Source organism: Oryctolagus cuniculus, chromosome 1, assembly GCF_051225735.1.
Source record: "Oryctolagus cuniculus isolate XC-2025 breed Fujian yellow rabbit chromosome 1, ASM5122573v1, whole genome shotgun sequence".
Taxonomy (NCBI): Eukaryota; Metazoa; Chordata; class Mammalia; order Lagomorpha; family Leporidae; genus Oryctolagus; species Oryctolagus cuniculus.
The window spans coordinates 31,551,218-31,568,701 of record NC_142867.1 but is presented as its reverse complement, the minus strand read 5'-3'; the positions used below and the strand labels follow the sequence as shown (position 1 = coordinate 31,568,701).

The window sequence follows — 17,484 nt, the reverse complement described above, 5'->3', positions numbered from 1 at the left end:
ACTGTGAACATGGATTCCTTCAGGAACCTTACTGATGGCTTCTGTTATAGCCAAATAAGTCTGTATTCAAGCAAAGTGTATTTTTCTGTGATAAAAAAATGTATGTACCCTAAAGGAAATTTGGAAAATATAGGAGAAGAAGGTAAAGAGAGAAGAGAAACCCACAGGCCCAATATCCAGAGGGTACTACTATTCCATTTTGCTTAGTTTCTTGCTGATCTTTGCTGTGAATATCTTCACTATACTTAATATTATGTTGTTACCATTATCTTTTTCCATGTATGTTTAACAAGTTTGTTTGCTTTTTTTTTTTTAAATGTTTACTTGCTTATTAAGTGCTTGTATCAGATGGCTGCAGTATTTCTGGTCTCTGAGCCTCAGAGGTGCAAGGGTGTGCTGTTGCCCAATGTAACTGATACTTTCTGTGTTTGTCTTTTGCATTTTTATTCTGTCCCCCCGCAAAACAACATTCCTCAGTCCTTTGTCAAAACTGTCTGTCCTAGATGGTGCCTATATATTTTGAGCTTCATTAGTAAGTAATTGCTTGTTGTTTATGATGACAGCGTTACACTTATGAATAAGCTAATGAAGGATGTCCTTGACACACCCTCAGCCCATTGAAGAGTAGGGTGTTTGGGCTGTGCTCCTGAGTGCCATCAAAGAGTTTAACTCTTCCCCAGATTCAGTGCCACAAACACAGCTCCCACTTTGAGTAAAGGTCAGAGCTTATTTGGACATAGCATTTTATTTATGTATTTATTTATTTATGATATGTTTTATTTATTTGAAAGGTAGAGTTAGAGAGAGAGGTCTTTCATCCAATGGTTCATTCCCCAAATAGCCTCAACAGCTAGGGCTGGGCCAAGTGGAAGCCAGGAGCCAGGAGCTTCTTTATGGTCTCTCACATGGGTGCAGGGGTCCAAGCACTTGGGATGTCCTCTGCTGCTGTCCCAGGTGCGTTAGCAGACAGCTGGATCAGAAGTGGAACAGCTGGGACTTGAACTGGTACCCATATGGGATACCTAGCATCACAGGCAGTGGGTTAACCTGCTATGCCACAGCACTGGCCCTGGTTATAGAATTTTAAATTACTTTAATAGGGACATTTAAAAGAGCTACTTCTTTAAAATACATACACACACACACACATATGTAGATTTTTTTTTTATTTGACAGGTAGAGTTATAGTGAGAGAGACAGAGAGAAAGGACCTCCTTCTGTTGGTTCACTCCCCAAATGGCCGCTACGGCTGGCGCTGCGCCGATCTGAAGCCAGGAGCCAGGCACTTCCTCCTGGTCTCACACGTGGGTGCAGGGGCCCAAGCACTTGGGCCATCCTCCACTGCCCTCCTGGGCCACAGCAGAGAGCTGGACTGGAAGAGGAGTAACCGGGACTAGAACGTGGCACCCACATGGGATGCTGGTGCTGCAGGCGGAGGATTAACCAAGTGAGCCACAGCGCCGGCCCCTATATATGTAGATTTTGAAAGGCTGAGTTACAGCGAGACAGAGAAATATCTTCCTTTCATTGGTTTACTCCCCAAATGGCCAGGATAGGTCTAGGCCAGAATCAAAGCCAGGAGACTGGAACTCCAACCAGATGACCCACATGGCTGGCAGGGGCTCACGTGCTTGGGCCGTCATCCACTGCCTTCCAGGCACATCAGCAGGAAGCTGGGCTGGAAGCGGAGCAGTCAGGACCGGAATTGGCACTCCTATAGGAGATGCTTCCATCACAGGTGGCGGCTTAACCCACTGCGGTGCTGCAGCACTGGCCCAGAGCTGATTCTGAATACAGAAGGCTCTGTGGTGTCTGGTTGTCGAACACTGTTGTTTTCCATGTCGACGTGGCTGACTCAAGACACGTTTCTTGAGCTAATAACTGGGCTCAAGTTATTGGTGTGGTCACCTCCCTTCTCATGCACACACACATGTGGGCATCTCTTTAATTACCCACTGTGGAAAAGTCTCTTCTGGCAGTGAGCTGGGTAGAATTCCAACACCAGACTGGTTTGCTCAGACCACTTACTATGCTTCTAGGCCATGCTTGGGTAGGTAGTGACTGCTCAGGTAAGCCAGCCTTCTTCTATCAGCTGGGCAGAATAGAGTTAGGAAAATTACTATGCCGAAATTAAAAAAAAAAAAAAGAGAGAGAGAGAGGCCTCACAGTTTATTTCAGAAGTCACAGGAAATGTTTTGAGTATATTTGCCCCTGTTTCTTTCTGTGAAGTGCAGGTAAGTTAGAGGTCACATACCACAAGTATCACATTTTTAGAAAGGCCCTTTTTACTTGTCTGTGGAGGAACGTGAAAGCTAAGCTGGAATTAAAGTCATCAGCGTCATAAAGTGAGGTACCTTGGGAATCTAAAAACGTTTAAGGAAGAGTGAAGGATGGTTAGAGTTCTGTAGTAGAAATACAGGCTGTGCTGGCCTGGCAGAAACAGAGAATCCAAGGTCCTCACCCCACATCTGCCCCAAACACTGGTGGCCTTGTAGCCATCAGGCAGCACCTCAGAGCCCCAGCTCAGTGTCTGTAAATGGAGGGGACAGAAGCAGCGCTTTGAGGTTGCTCCCCGGAATCCTGTGATTCCGGGTGTGAACGGAGCCCAGGGCCCAGAGAAACCCTCCAAGGTAAGATGTGTCTCTGGCCTCTCCATGGTGGCTGCACCCAACGGTATCCACGGATCCCCCTGCTGGGAAGTGCCAGGCCACTTCACAGACGGGAAATGGGCTTGGAGACCTCCCCACTTCGACTCAGAGGGAGACCGCCCATGCCAGTTCTTGGAAGACGGAAGTCCTGCCTGGGGCAGGGGCTAAATTTGGGAAATTAAAGCTGATAGGCAAGCGGTGGGTCCAGGTGTGTGTCCGTGCGTTTGATCACCGCGTGCATTTATCCTACCACCATGACCGCTTGCAGACTTGCTCCGTTTCTCGTAGTCCGGATGAACGAGTAAATGAACGTGTGCTTTCCCTTTAAAGGTGGTGCTCCCAATTACTACCCCAACAGCTTCAGCGCCCCCGACCAGCAGCCTTCCGCCCTGGAGCACGGCACCCGCTGCTCCGGAGACGTGCAGCGCTTCAACAGCACCAACGAAGACAACGTCTCGCAGGTAACGGCCTCCTGGTCAGCCAGCGTCTAGAATTTTCTCCCCCTTAAAGAGTCTGCCGTTGGTTCAGGGAAGACACCTCACATAGTAGATGGGGCTCTTTATTCGATGGAGTTAAGGAGTGTGTTCCTCTCTCTGTTCAAGGTGCGGGGACGTAGATCCCACAGGTGGGGACCATGGAGGAAAAACAGTGAGCTTAGGGGAATTGAAGAAATGATGCGTGCAAAGAGAATCAGAATGAGCTGGCTAATCTTTTCACTTCGGGCTGCATCCTTGGCCCTTGGTCAGCCTGTGGCTAACTGCCCAGGGCAGGTGCTCGTCCTCTTTCCAGTCACCTATGGCTGCCCCAAGGGCTCTTTCTTGGTAGTTGCCGTGAAGGGCCTGTGAGTGGGACTTCTTCCTTAACGTGACCAATGCAACGTAACACCACATAAAATAGAAGAATAGAGTTAAAAGTGTAGTTGTTCTGGTGTGGGCAGTTGACCTGGTGATGAAACCCTGGTTGAAGTCAAACTGGAGGAACCTGTGACCATACTTGCATAAATGTATGCCTGGCTGACAACCACCTACAGTTCACTCACTGCAGAAGAACATGGACTCCACAGATGTTGCCACCGTTCTATTTGTTACCCAGATCAGGGTAACTTTCTTAGCTCCCTCCTTTTTTTTTTTTTTTTTGACAGGCAGAGTTAGACAGAGAGAGAGAGAGAGAGAGAGAGAGAAAGGTCTTCCTTCCATTGGTTTACCCCCCAATTGGCCGCTATGGCCGGCGCTGCGCCAAGCTGAAGCCAGGAGCCAGGTGCTTCTCCTGGTCTCCCATGCGGGTGCAGGGCCCAAGGACTTGGGCCATCCTCCACTGCCTTCCTGGGCTGCAGCAGAGAGCTGGTCTGGAAGAGGAGTGACCTGGACAGAATCCAGCGCCCCAACTGGGACTAGAACCTGGGGTGCCAGCACCGCAGGTGGAGGATTAGCCTAGTGAGCCGCAGTGCTGGCCAGCTCCATCCTTAACCATTGACTCCTACTTCGTATCCAAGAGCCTGGGTTCAAGTCCCAGCTCTGCTCCCAGTTCCTATTTCCTGTTCACGCAGACACCGGGAGGCAGCAGTAATGACTGCTGAGTTGATGGTTCCACTAGCTGGGTTCCTGCCACACATGTGGGAGACCTGGGTTGAGTCCCCAGCTGTTGTGGTTTTTCGGAGAATGCACCAGTGGAAAGAAACTCTCTATGCCTTTGCCACTCAAATAAATAATAATGTTAAAATTAAAAAAAAAAAAAGTATAGTTGAACCAAGCTCTTGGATTTGAAGCATTGGAGTCCCAAGTGTAGTTGTTCTAAAACATAAATCTTCTCTGGTAGAAAATAGAGCCTCAGATTTCTCTAGACTTTTTCAACTGAAAGTGTCCAGCATTCAGTAATAAATTATCAGGCATCCTGAACAGTCAAATCTTATGAATGAATATCAAAAAGAGGAAAAAAAAACCTCAAAAATGGCAATAGAAACAAGCTTACTGGAGATCCAGGTAATAAAATACTCTGAAAAAGTTTAAAGATAACTATAATTAATATGTTCAAGAAAATAGATGACAAACTGGAGAATTTAATAGGAAAACTTTATTAAAAAAGAATTGACTGGACACACTGAACTAGCAAATGTACACTGAAATTAAAAATTTAGTAGGTAGGTTTAAAAGCAGATTATCCTAACCAAAGAGAGGATTTGCAAATTGGAAGGTAAGGCAGTGGATATTATCAAGATTAGCTCATGAAGAAGGGAAAGAAAGAATTATTCTTCATCATGAGACATCTCTAAATAGATCAAAAAGGTCAAGCCACAGGGTGAAAGACTCTATTTGCAATTCATGTAACAAATGATTTACATACAGAGAATATGAGGAACTCCTACAAAGTACTATGAAAAAGACAGACAATGGAGTAGAAAAAGGTACAGACTTAAATATGCTCTTCACAAATGAAGATACCCAAGTGGCTGAAAAACCTGAAAAGGTGGTTTACCTCCTTACTCATCATGGCTATGCAGAATAAAACCACAAAGAAAAACCATCACACACATACTAGAATTGAATTAAAAACACACTAAGCTTGAATTAAAAAGACTGGCCATATTAAGAGTCCTGAGGACGAAGGACAACTCAGACTGTCACATGACTGTGACTTGGTTTAGCTGTTTTGGAAAATTGTTTGGCAGTGTCTCCTAAAGCCGGACACGTCTGTATGCCTTTTGACCTAGTGGGTCCACTCTTTATATCCAACAGAAACGTGTGGCTGTGACCACCAGTGGACATTGACAGGGTTGTTCATGGTCCCCAGATGTTCATTAACAGCAGAAGGGGCGGGTAAACAGCAGCAGAGGCGCTCCGTGTAAGCCGTGGAAATCAGCCAACGGCTGCCAAAGCCAACAGCAGAGACGACTCTTAGAGGCCCGACATTGAGCAAGAGGCCCTACGAAAGATTACACACTGTGTGGTACCTTTTACATCCATTTCCGAGCCAAAACTCATTTGTGAAATTAGAAGTCAGAAGATTTGCCTCTGGGGAGGAAAGAGGAGAAGGAAGTGGCTGGGCGGGGCGTGGTGAAGGGATTTCTGAGGCGGTGCCACCCAGCTGTGTTCACTGAAGAGTTGAACTTCTCGCTTAGGACGAGTGCCCTCTGCTGTAGATAAGCCACACTTACATTTAAAAGCTTATTAAAGGGGGAAAACAGTCCTCTTACCTTGTGTTGACTAGTAAAAATGTAACTTTTCCTCTAAAAGGAATTTGATCCTACTTTGAGGGGTGGATGGTTAAGGATGTAGCTAATTAAAGCAGCTGGGAACCTTGGTCTGGCTAATAAAGAGAACACCACATAAAATAGGGCAGCACCTGTGGAGTCCGTGTGCCCTTGCAGTGAGTGACTGAGCTACAGATGGACAGTGATTGTTAGCCAGGCATAAAACTATGCAAATAGGATCTCAGGTTCCTCCAGTTTGATTTCACATTACCAACTTGTCCTTGACCGGAATAGCAGTGAAAATGAGCTGCGGTTAGGTGATAAAATTACTAATTGCATGCTAATTACAACACAGTCAATGTATGCCACATGGTAGAATAAGCTTGCATGTTCATGTCTTTTTCTTAACATCCTACACCCACCTCCCTGGAAGGACAAGTACTTTATGTGGGTTTTCTTCAGTGGTGTGTTGACAAAGTTTAACAGCTGGCTTCCTAGAGCCCAAAGCCCTGATTTGCTGAGTAGTATTTGTCAGTGTGCATGGTGGAAATGTTTCCCTGGGCTGATTTCAAGCCCCCAAAATAATGTCATTGAGCCAGTTGCTTTGGGAGATGCTGTTCAATATCACTATTATGTATTATTTCCATCATAATAATAGAGTGGACATAAATAACCTCAAAAATGTAGGAAATATGTATTAATTAGAGAATGTGTTTTTAAGTATTTATTACTTTTGTTTGTACTCATATATATATTTTAAGTGTAATTGTAAGTTTAGATAATGAAATATTTATAGTGGCCAAGTTTAATAACTAGAAAATTCCTGAAAATGTATGTCTGCTTTCACAAGCAGGCTGGTGGTAGCACAGCACTGGAACTGCAGGAACAAATTCCACGGAGGCGGTAGATTGAGGTGACACATGGGGTCTTTCTCCTACTTCTCACACACAGACATACTAGAACGAATTTTTTTTAAAGTAGCTGAGCTTAAGGGCCGGCGCCGCGGCTCACTAGGCTAATCCTCCGCCTTGCGGCGCCGGCACACCGGGTTCTAGTCCCGGTCGGGGTGCCGGATTCTGTCCCGGTTGCCCCTCTTCCAGGCCAGCTCTCTGCTGTGGCCAGGGAGTGCAGTGGAGGATGGCCCAAGTACTTGGGCCCTGCACCCCATGGGAGACCAGGAGAAGTACCTGGCTCCTGCCATCGGATCAGCGGCCGTAGCGTGCCAGCTGCGGCAGCCATTGGAGGGTGAACCAATGGCAAAGGAAGACCTTTCTCTTTGTTTCTTTCTCTCACTGTCCACTCTGCCTGTCAAAATAAATAAACAAACAAATAAATAAATAAATAAATAAAGTAGCTGAGCTTAAAAACCAAGAAAGCTTCCTCTCCAAGTTCCAGCAATGGAAGAGGAATCCCACAGTGAGTGAACGTGGAAGGTGTGCACCTCATGGGGATGACCTGACCCGATTGGCACCTCAAGAAGCTTTTCCACCTCCAGGGGGCTGGGAGTTGAGGCTGCAGGCTTCCTGTGTGGCAGAGAGCTAGAACTGGGCTCTTGGCAAAATGGCGCGAATCAGGAGAGGGCAGCCTGTGGGAGAATCTGCTCAGCAGACTGAGGGGCCCCTTGGAAGCGGGTGGGCTCTGGATGGAGGCGGTGAATCCTGGCAAGTTGGGAGTCCTTCCCCTCTGTGGTGCTCAAGTGAGGTCCCGGCATTCTCATCCCACACAGAGCCATCTTTTACCTGAACTAAATGATAAGCGAATCTGTGAACCCTGGTAGGTATTTGCAGGGCTGACGGGAAAATCACTACCTTCATAGCTAGGGCACGTTTGGTGCTTCTGCAGAGAGAACGCCTGCAGAAGGTGAGTCACGGGGAAAGCTTACAGTACACGCGAGGGAATCCAGTGCCCTGACGCACTGCGTGAATAGATGGAGTCATTCACGCGCTCATCCAGAAGGGGCTTTAACAAAAGTATGAATGCAGGTTTAAGGAGATACTGAAAGTAATACTGTGTAAGACAAGAATAGGATGTGAGAAAAAAAAATTAAACAGGTAGACTTGGAAAAAAAAAAAAGAACCAGTTAGAAATTTCTAGAAACAGAAAATACAGTCTTTGAGATAAAAATCCCACATGTAGCGTGTCTTAATGGATAGTTACACAGTAGGTTAGTTCTAGCTGAAGAGAGAATTAGTGAATTGGAGGTAGAGAAGAACTCCCCAGCGTGCAGTGCTTTCATTGGGTTGTGTTGTGAGTTTTAAACTTTGGTCTGAGAGGTCAGCCTTGCTCAAACGTCTTTTTTAAAAAAATGTAATTATTGCTAATATTTGGTAACTTAGAGAAATACATATCAATATTTTCTAATATGATATTTTTTATAGTTAGATATTATTAGACTTTATAGATATTAAAAGAACAGCACATACAGCAGAGACTGGCACTTTGTAATCCTCAGTAAATAGCTGTTTAATGAATGAATGAAACCGAATAATACCAAAACTGCAAGTAGAAGTGGTTGACTTCAGAACTGGGTAGAGGCCACTAGGATTCATATGCCTGATGCTAAGTTCCTATTTTTCATTTTAATCTATTGGTATTCATTTTAGAAATAAGCTCAGTAATCTAAACAAATGATCACTGTCACAATCTAAAAAAAAAATCTCACTTTTAATGTCTTGCTCAAGAGATCTTGGCTTCTGAGTTGTTTGTGAATGGAAATAACAGGGGTTTGCGAAGAGTTCCTGGAAAAATGCAGATGTTGAAAGTACTAGGCATGAATTTCAGGTTTTTTTGCACCTTGATTCGGTTTTTCCACAAACTTTTTGCAATGTCCTTATATCTGTTCAAGTGAACTAGGTGGCTTTTCTCTCTCTGGTTCTGGATGAATTAACAAAGGTCTTACCTGGGCTGAGTTTACGTTGAGAGACAGCTTGCCCGCTCTAGACTAGTCAGTATTAAAGAGTATGGTGGGGTTTTTAACTGAAGGTCACCTATTTATAAGAGGTTTATAAGCAGCAAGTACAAACTTAAAAAGGCAGTTGTGGGCTCCTTATCAATAAAGGGATTCTTGTGCTTAAAACAACGAGAAACTCCATGTCTGTTATAATTGGAGCCGGCGTTTAAATTCTACAGTTTTTATATTTGTTAGTTTGGAAGGTGGCCTGCGGGCCGCGCGGTCACTGGGCCCCCGCCCTGTCTCCCCCGCGCAGGTGCGGGACTTCTACGTGAAAGTGCTGAACGAGGAGGAGAGGAAGCGCCTGTGCGAGAACATCGCCGGCCACCTGAAGGACGCGCAGCTGTTCATCCAGAAGAAAGCTGTGAGTGACCCGTCGCCCACTCAGGGCTGCCATCTGCTGGCGGAAGACGATACTGCCGCCGGCCCTCCACAAGGAGGGCTAAATCGACCTCCTTGAGCTAAGACAGTTTAAAAAAGTCTAGCAGTAATCTCCACCCAGCCCTTGCTTGCTTTTCTCTCTCTCTGTCATCTGGTCTGGCACAGCCATCGCTCCTCGTCCCTTTGTCCGATCTATAATAACCTAACAGGGTTCGGGGCAAATTCCGTGCTGTGCTATTTCACTTTGCTTCAGCCAAGGTTAGTATAAGTTAGTGCCGGTCCAGTATCAGAATGAGGGCTCTGCCACAGTTTTGCTTAAAGTCTAGATGCTAAAGCATGCATCTTACATGTTGTATGGCTTGAAGCCTGCTTGAACACTGCACGTCACGACACTGGGATGCTCCGTGAAAAGCAAACCAGAAACTCACCTGTTTTCTGGGGTGAGCCTTGAGATGTGTCCAAGGGCCTGGGTTCAAGGGTGAGCCATTAGCCGGCGCCGTGGCTCAATAGGCTAATCCTCCACCTTGCGGCGCCGGCACACTGGGTTCTAGTCCCGGTTGGGGTGCCGGATTCTGTCCCGGTTGCCCCTCTTCCAGGCCAGCTCTCTGCTATGGCCAGGGAGTGCAGTGGAGGATGGCCCAGGTGCTTGGGCCCTGCACCCCATGGGAGACCAGGAAAAGCACCTGGCTCCTGGCTCCTGCCAGGATCAGCGCGGTGCGCCGGCTGCAGCGGCGGCCATTGGAGGGTGAACCAGCGGCAAAGGAAGACCTTTCTCTCTCTGTCTCTCTCTCTCACTGTCCACTCTGCCTGTCAAAAAAAAAAGGGTGAGCCATGAGCCTGGTGGCTGCTTTATCAACCCTTGGGCTGAGTTTCATCTTATTTACACCGGCATTGCAGGCGGCGGCTTAATCCACTGTGCCACAGCGCTGGCCCCCTCCCTCCTCCTCCTGTCTGCTGGTGCCCAGCCTGTGGCTGGGGCTTCCTGCCTCAAGTATATGGAGTTGTCTGGCAGGTGCTGGTGTCTCTGTATCGTTCTCTTTAAATTCAGGCCATTTAAAAATTATTTATTTATGAAAGGCAGAAAGGCAGGGAGAGAAAGAGAGAGAGGAATTGAGATCTTCCATCTGCTGGCTCACTCCCCAGATGGCTGCAATGGACAGGCCTGGGCCAGGCCAAAGCCAAGGAGCCAGGGCCTCCATCCTGGTCTCCCATAGAGGTGGAGGAGGAACCCAGGTACTGGAGCCAGCAGCAGGAAGCTGAAAGCTGAAAGCTGAAATGGAGAACAGAGCCAGGACTCGACCCCAGATACTCCAGTGTGGGATGTGTGTATCCCAAGCCCGGACCTCACCCCTGCACCAAATGCCTGCCCTAGGTGTGTGCTCCCCCCCCCCCGTAGCAAGCGGTTCTCTCATTCTCTGGCGGCAACTCCTGGAGTTAGTGTCAGAACCCACAGGTCCAGGGCCCCACCCCACAAGAGTGCTGCCCTCTGAGATACCAAATGAGGCGCCTCGGCCAGCCACCCTTCTGCAAAGTCTGTGATCTTCTCTCGGGTGTGATTGTTTGCTGGAGGAACTCACAGAACTCAGGAAAGTGCTTTAGTTAGGACTAGTGGTGTACTTAAAAAGGCCACAACTCCAGAAGCGCCAGATGGAGGAGACGCAAGGCCTGGAGGAGACGCAAGGCCTGGCCGGGGGGGGGGGGGGGTGGGCTGGGAGCTTGCATGCCTCTGTGGGGGTGCCATGGCCTCTGTACCTGTACCCCAGCGCATTCACCAGCCCAGAAGCTCCCAGATCCCCGTGGCGTAGGGATTCGCGTGGAGGTTTCACTACACAGGCAGGATTGGTTACATCACTGGCCATGCACAGTGGGACAGAATCTAGCCCCCGTCTCCTCCCCGGAGGTTCAGGGTACAGCGGGAAGTTCTAAGCTTCTAAGCACATGCTCCGTCTTCCTGGCACCAGCTCTGGTCCTAAAGCCCTCCAGGACACCCCCAAGTGTGCGGTGGCACTTTCACTGCACCCCCAAGTCGTCCTCCAGGGCCTGCATTGTAGTTGCAGCCCTCCCTCCCCGTCAGAGAAACACCCTGAAACAGAGGCACGGGCAGGGGTGCCACAGGGGCTTAGGGTCACGCTTCCACGGATTTGTGATTGCCTTTAGGTCAAGAACTTCAGTGACGTGCACCCTGACTACGGGGCCCGCATCCAGGCTCTTCTGGACAAGTACAATGCTGAGAAGCCTAAGGTGAGCCCATGGCAGCCCCCCACCCCCCGCGGCAGGGGATGGACATGATGGGTTAGGTCCGTCCGAGCTCGGTCTCTAGCTGGCCTTGTTCCATCCCTTGCAACTGTGAGAGCTCTTAAGCAGCTCTTCCGAATCTTGCTTGAACTACAAAGAACTCAACCTGCAGAAACACGCCCTGTCTGCATCGACACGTGGATGCCATAAGACGGTTTAGCCTAATGAATGAATTCTCAGTGAGGCTTCCCCTCTGGGCTATGAGTTAAAGCTAGCACACACGCCAGGTTGCCACTGCCTACGAGATAATTCGGCTGCCGCTCTTGTTCTCTTGAAACAGAACGCGATTCACACGTTTGTGCAGTCCGGGTCTCACCTGACGGCGAAGGAGAAGGCCAACCTGTGAGGCGGGGAGCTCCGGCCTGCAAAGCAAAGCCCGGCGTCCCCACGTGGGACCCACGCGTCGCGGGACGGAAGGTTCCCCTAGGTGCTAGATACGCAAATGCAAGCGAATGTCTTTGAGATGCTCACCCAGCTTTCCATAGCAACTAATGCAGCAATGATGTTTAATCCGATTTCCCTGGGGGAAAAATGGAGGTTGGGGCTTAACAATCACCTACAAGAAATGCAGATCTGCTTCTGGCCGTTGGTTGGATCATTCACTTAAAATGACGTAGCAGGAAGCTTTGTAGTTGGAAAGATGATTTCATTTGCTGGGAGAAGAATCTTGGTGAAATCAATGTTTACATATCACCTCCAGGCCTATTACAGGAAAATATGACTGTAGATTATACAAGAAGAAAAGATACAGGTGATCCACCCAGAAATTCTTATTTTTCTAACGTCCTCGCAGGAGAAACCCATTTAAAGTGTCAGCGTCTTCAGAAAATGACTCTGCAGCTTCGTGGCTTCATGTTTCTTCCTCTTGTAGCTGATGAGACTCATCTCTCTTTTTTTTTCCCTTCCACTGGAAATCACACTTACGCTCATCTGTCATTGATTTCACCACCCATGGGTTTGTAATTACTCACAGTTTTACAATAAAGTGATCTGTACCAAACAGTACAAGACGGGGCGTCTGATTTCTCTGGACTCTGGATGTAACCTGGGAAGCACCAGGAGACTCGTATTTGAATGTCCTCTGTTGCAGGTGCTTGTCCCTAAAAATGAGAATACCTACATGATGGGGACACCATGCTGGCTGTTTCAGCCTAAGGCACTGGCAAGAGAGCAGACGTACTGACTGCTCCGCTCTCCTGTCCACCAGCTCACTTAGCTACTTACTGCTAAGTATGAGTTTTTAGATGAAGGCTTAGGACCATTAGTTATTTTCTTCTGTTGTTTAAAAAATATGTTATTTATTTATTTGAAAGGCAGAGTTACAGAGAGAGGAAGAAACAGAGAGAGACAGAGACACACACACACAGAGAGAGAGAGAGATCTTTCATCTCTTGGTTCACTCTCCAAATGGCTGCAGTGTCTGGGGCTCTGCCAGACCAGAGCCAGGAGCCAGGAACTTCTAGATCTCCCACATGGGTGCAGGGGCCCAAGCACTTAGGCCATCTTCCACCGTTTTCCCAGGCCATAGCAGAGAGCTGGATCGGAAGTGGAGCAGCCGGGTCTTGAACCGGTGCCCATACAGAATGTCTTCATCACAGGTGGCAGCTTAATTTACTACACCACATAGTCCAACTTTTAAGAAACTGCCAACCCAGATACTGTACCTGCTATGGCAGAGTAGAGTAAGCCTCCGCCTGTGACGCCAGCATCCCATATAGGTGCCGGTTCATGTCCTGGCTGCTCCTCTTCTGATCCAGTTTCTGCTATGGTCTGGGAGGCAGTAGAAGATGGCCCAAATGCTTGGGCCCCTGCACCCATGTGGCAGACCCAGAGAAAGCTCCTGGCTCCTGGCTTCGGACTGGCTTTCCTCCAGCCATTGCGGCCATTTTGGGAGTGAACCAGCAGATTGGAAGGTCTTTTTCTCTGTCTCTTCCTTTCTCTGTCAGATGGCCACGTGTAAACCAGGAGGTCGACACTTCCCAGTCACTGATCTGTCCTGGGCTTTCCAGCCTTCAGAAATGGGAGATGTGTGTGTTGTTTAAGCCACCAGACTACGGTCGAATTACAGCACGCTGAGTTAAGTAAGATAGCAAGTGTGCATCAGTGGATGAGTGAGTAAACAATTGTATATCCATACAATAGTATAATATTCTACCATAAAAAAGAATTAGACTCTGACACATGCCATGACATGGGTGAATCTTTAAGGCATTCTTGATAATAGTAACAGGTAGACACAAGAGGAAAATGTTGTATGACTTCACTTAGTGAGCTACCTAGGCTAGTCCAATTCATAGAGACATGCACCCAACATAAGTTATATCCAAATACATAAAGCAAATAGGTTTAGATCTAAAGGGAGAGATAGACTCCAATACAATAATCGTGGGCGACTTGACATCCCACTGCCATCAATGAAGTGATCCTCCAGACAGAAAATTCAACAAAGGCACATGAGATTAAACCATAGTTTAAACCATACCATAGATTAAGCCATACCAAAAGGATCTATCAGATATTTACAGAACATTTTATGTAATAGCTTTAGAATACATATTCTTCTCATCAGCACATAGAACATTTTCTAGGATAGACCATATATTAGGCCACAAATCAAATCTCAGTAAATTAAAAAAAAAAAGGAAATCATACCATGAAGCTTCTCAGAACACACAGAATAAAAACAGAAATCAACAAGAAGAGTAACAGAAAATTTACAAATACATGGAAATTGAACAATATGTTTCTCAGTGACCAAGGGATCATTGAAGAAATTAAAAAGGAAATTAAAAAATTTCTTGAAACAAAGCAAAAACACAACCTATCAAAATCTGTGGGATTCAGCAAAAACAGTATTAAGAGGGAAGTTTATAATAATAAGTGCATACACTAAAAATAGACAAATAATACATATTCTCCCTCCTATGTGAGAGCTAACCAGCACCACCACCAAGAAAAAAAATACATTAATTGAACACAGAATGGTGATTACTCTGGGCTGGGAGGCCTGGGAAAGATAGAATTTAGATTAAAAAAAAGTAGGGGAAGCTGAGAGTGGTTCACTAATTGTGACAAATATGCTAATATGAGATGTTAATAACAGCACAAGCTTGGTGTGGGATATATGGGAACTCTGTATTACTTTTCAATTCTTGTTTCGGAAATGTAAATCTATTCTGAAATAGAAAACTCATCCAGATTCAGAGACAGTAGAATAGTGGTCACCAGGGGCTGGGGGAAGGGAGGAATGAGTCAGGACTTGTTGTTCAGTGGGTCCAGAGGTTCAGTGTGGGAAGATGGAAACGTTCTGGATATGGACCGTGGTGATAGTTTCACAACAATGTGAATCCACTTAATGACACTTAGAAGTGATGGAAATGGTGAACTTTATGTATATTTTGCCACAATCAAAAGAATCCAGTGGCCCAATCTTTGTGTTTATCTCAAGTAGCCTCTTAGGGCAGTGTTTGACACAGTTGATCATTTGCAACTTGTTTTTAAAAAAAAGCTTTGTTGTAATATCATTCACATGCCAGCAGTTCACCCATTTTTTTTTTTATTTGACAAGTAGAGTTATAGACAGTGAGAGAGAGAGAGAGACAGAGAGAAAGGTCTTCCTTCCATTGGTTCACTCCCCAAAAGGCTGCCACGGCTGGCGCTGCGCTGATCTGAAGCCAAGAGCCACGTGCTTCTTCCTGGTCTCCCATGTAGGTGCAGGGGCCCAAGCACTCGGGCCATCCTCCATTGCCCTCCCGAACCACAGCAGAGAGCTGGACTGGAAGAGGAGCAACCGGGACTAGAACCGGTGCCCATATGGGATGCTGGCACCGCAGGCAGAGGATTAACCAAGTGAGCCACGGCGCTGGCCCAGTAGTTTACCCATTTAAAGTGTCAGTGGTTTTTCGTATATTCATGGAATTGTGCAACTCTCAGGGTAATCAGTTTTCAAGCATGTTTATCACCTCCAAAAGGAAAGTGGTATCTAATGACAGCTACTCTTTGTTCCCACTTTAATTGTCATGAATCTCTCTTCTGGCCATAGAGTTGCCTGCTCTGCACATATCACTTAAATGGCATCTACAACCTGTGGTCTTTTGTGGTTGGCTTCTTTCACTTAACAAAATTCTCAAGATTCTCACATGCTGAGGCATGGATCAGTGCTTCATTCCTGCCAACTGACAGATAACACAAGGGGTCTTCATAAAGTTCATGTGAACATGTGCTATGAAAAAACTATACATATTTTTCTAGGCCTACTGTGCTGAATTGAACACTACAGAGACAGCTCAATGTGTTAAATATTTTATTCACATTGTTTACAAACTATCCATCTGGAAAACACATGAATCCAAAAATGGATTATTTTACAGTAATTCACATTCTTTAAAATGAGTTAGTTTTGAAGTTGAATGCTAGGCACAGAGGTCTTCAGCCTGTGTGTGGTTCAGTGCCTTGTCACCTGTCAATTCCAGCTCTGGTAGAAGTCCTAGGGGCGGCCACCTAGTGGTAGGTTGGTAATGACTTACACGCTAGTGACTGATGAGAAAATGTCAGTGCAGACTTTAACCCGTGAACATTTATTGTTGTAAATTCACCGTCACTATTTTTGTTAAGAAAATATATGTTTTAGAGCTGGAGTACACATCAGGTAGGAAGACAAAAGAAAAGAGACTCACAAGAGAATTGGCCATGACAGTTTTTGGGACATTTTCAGTTGTAATAAAGATTTAATGTCTTGACCACAGACAGAATCAATGAGTCAGGATTTTATCGTATTGACAGCTTGAATCATGGAAACAGCAGTGATTTGGAGATTGATACAAGTATCTGTTGACTAATGCTGCGTATCTGATGCCAGCCATCAGATATGGGAGAAAAGGGGACACAAACTTAGCTGAACTTCACATGGCTAACTTTAGATGTATGATTCTGGAAGGATCGCCATGGGAGCTTTGCTGGGTGGTCAAAATGATGGTCTGGGTAAGAAACTGTTCTTAACCTAAGCAAAATCCAATTATGTGCAGCTTGATGGCTTAGCCCTGTCACTAATTCAGAAACCTTTCCATGCAGTTTGACTGTTGTGATTTAAAGTAAGTACCTAATGACCACACACTAGTCACTTTCCCCTTTTGTGAAGTGCCACAGTAAACTAACTGGAAGCTTTTCAGTCTTTGGAATGGGGGTCTTGAATGTGCCTCCAGTGGCAGGGTTGGCTGGGTGTCTCTGAGTGGCATCAATGGCATTGGCTATTGTGGTTCTGGAACTCTTGATTAGGGGGATAATGTTTGATCAAGGGACCACTAAAGATCATCCCCACCTCCCCTTGGGGTGGGACGAAACCGATTTCATAAGGACTGCTGCCATTACCCAAGTGGACAACAACTCAGAACCCAAATATAAGCTGAGCTGTAGAGAAGTTTTATCAGGATGTTTGCAGGTTTTTAAAAAAAGAGACTTTCAAATGTCTGTTGCAATGTGATTGTTTTAAAAGACAAATCCTTCAGAGGAGCCTGGTGCCTGGAGCTGGTCATAGCTTGTCTTCCTGCCACCCGTGTGCGTTTTTTCCAAATTTGTACACTAACCTTCGGTCGACCCGCTCCAAAATGCCCGTTTTGTAGTAGTACCTGTGAGAGCAAGCACGAGAGAATTTTGTTGGCACCCAGGAAAACAAGAACACATAAACACCGGCTCCTCCTGCCTCTCAAGTGGCCAGGCTGGTGTCTGGTTACCCTGGTGTTTTCACACCCTGTTATCAAGTTACACGTAAACCTTTCCCAGACAGCTTGAAGACTGAGCCTCACCACATGAAAAGCGTGTGTGTGTGTGTGTGTGAGAGAGAGAGAGAGAGAGAGAGAGAGGTAGCCTGGACTCAGAGTGATCCCTGGCGGAACACTGGCAAGAATGGACAGTGCGACACGTCAGTTTACACGCCATAATCCAGCCTGTAGCTAAGAACCCAGGGTTGGTCTCATGACCCTTCCCTTCCCAGGTTAGGGAAGAGCAGCCTGATTTTCTATGGCCAG

At 46.5% G+C, this 17,484-nt stretch overlaps 2 protein-coding genes across 8 annotated transcripts in view; one reads left to right on the top strand and one right to left on the bottom strand.

The window, feature by feature from the left end:
• CAT (catalase) overlaps positions 1-12,466 on the top strand; it is a 40,488-nt gene extending 28,022 nt beyond the window's left edge. For all 5 annotated transcript variants that reach the window (XM_089327452.1, XM_002709045.6, XM_089327456.1 and 2 more), the window contains 4 exons: positions 2,979-3,109; positions 9,042-9,149; positions 11,324-11,407; positions 11,742-12,466. In XM_089327452.1, coding sequence (XP_089183578.1) covers positions 2,979-3,109; positions 9,042-9,149; positions 11,324-11,407; positions 11,742-11,807 — 389 coding nt within the window. In that variant the 3' untranslated portion in view covers positions 11,808-12,466. The remainder of the gene's footprint in view (positions 1-2,978; positions 3,110-9,041; positions 9,150-11,323; positions 11,408-11,741) is intronic.
• The window catches only part of ELF5 (E74 like ETS transcription factor 5), a 36,005-nt gene continuing 30,632 nt past the window's right edge, over positions 12,112-17,484 (bottom strand). For all 3 annotated transcript variants that reach the window (XM_008269623.5, XM_008269618.5, XM_089327466.1), the window contains exon 7: positions 12,112-17,085. In XM_008269623.5, coding sequence (XP_008267845.1) covers positions 16,989-17,085 — 97 coding nt within the window. In that variant the 3' untranslated portion in view covers positions 12,112-16,988. The remainder of the gene's footprint in view (positions 17,086-17,484) is intronic.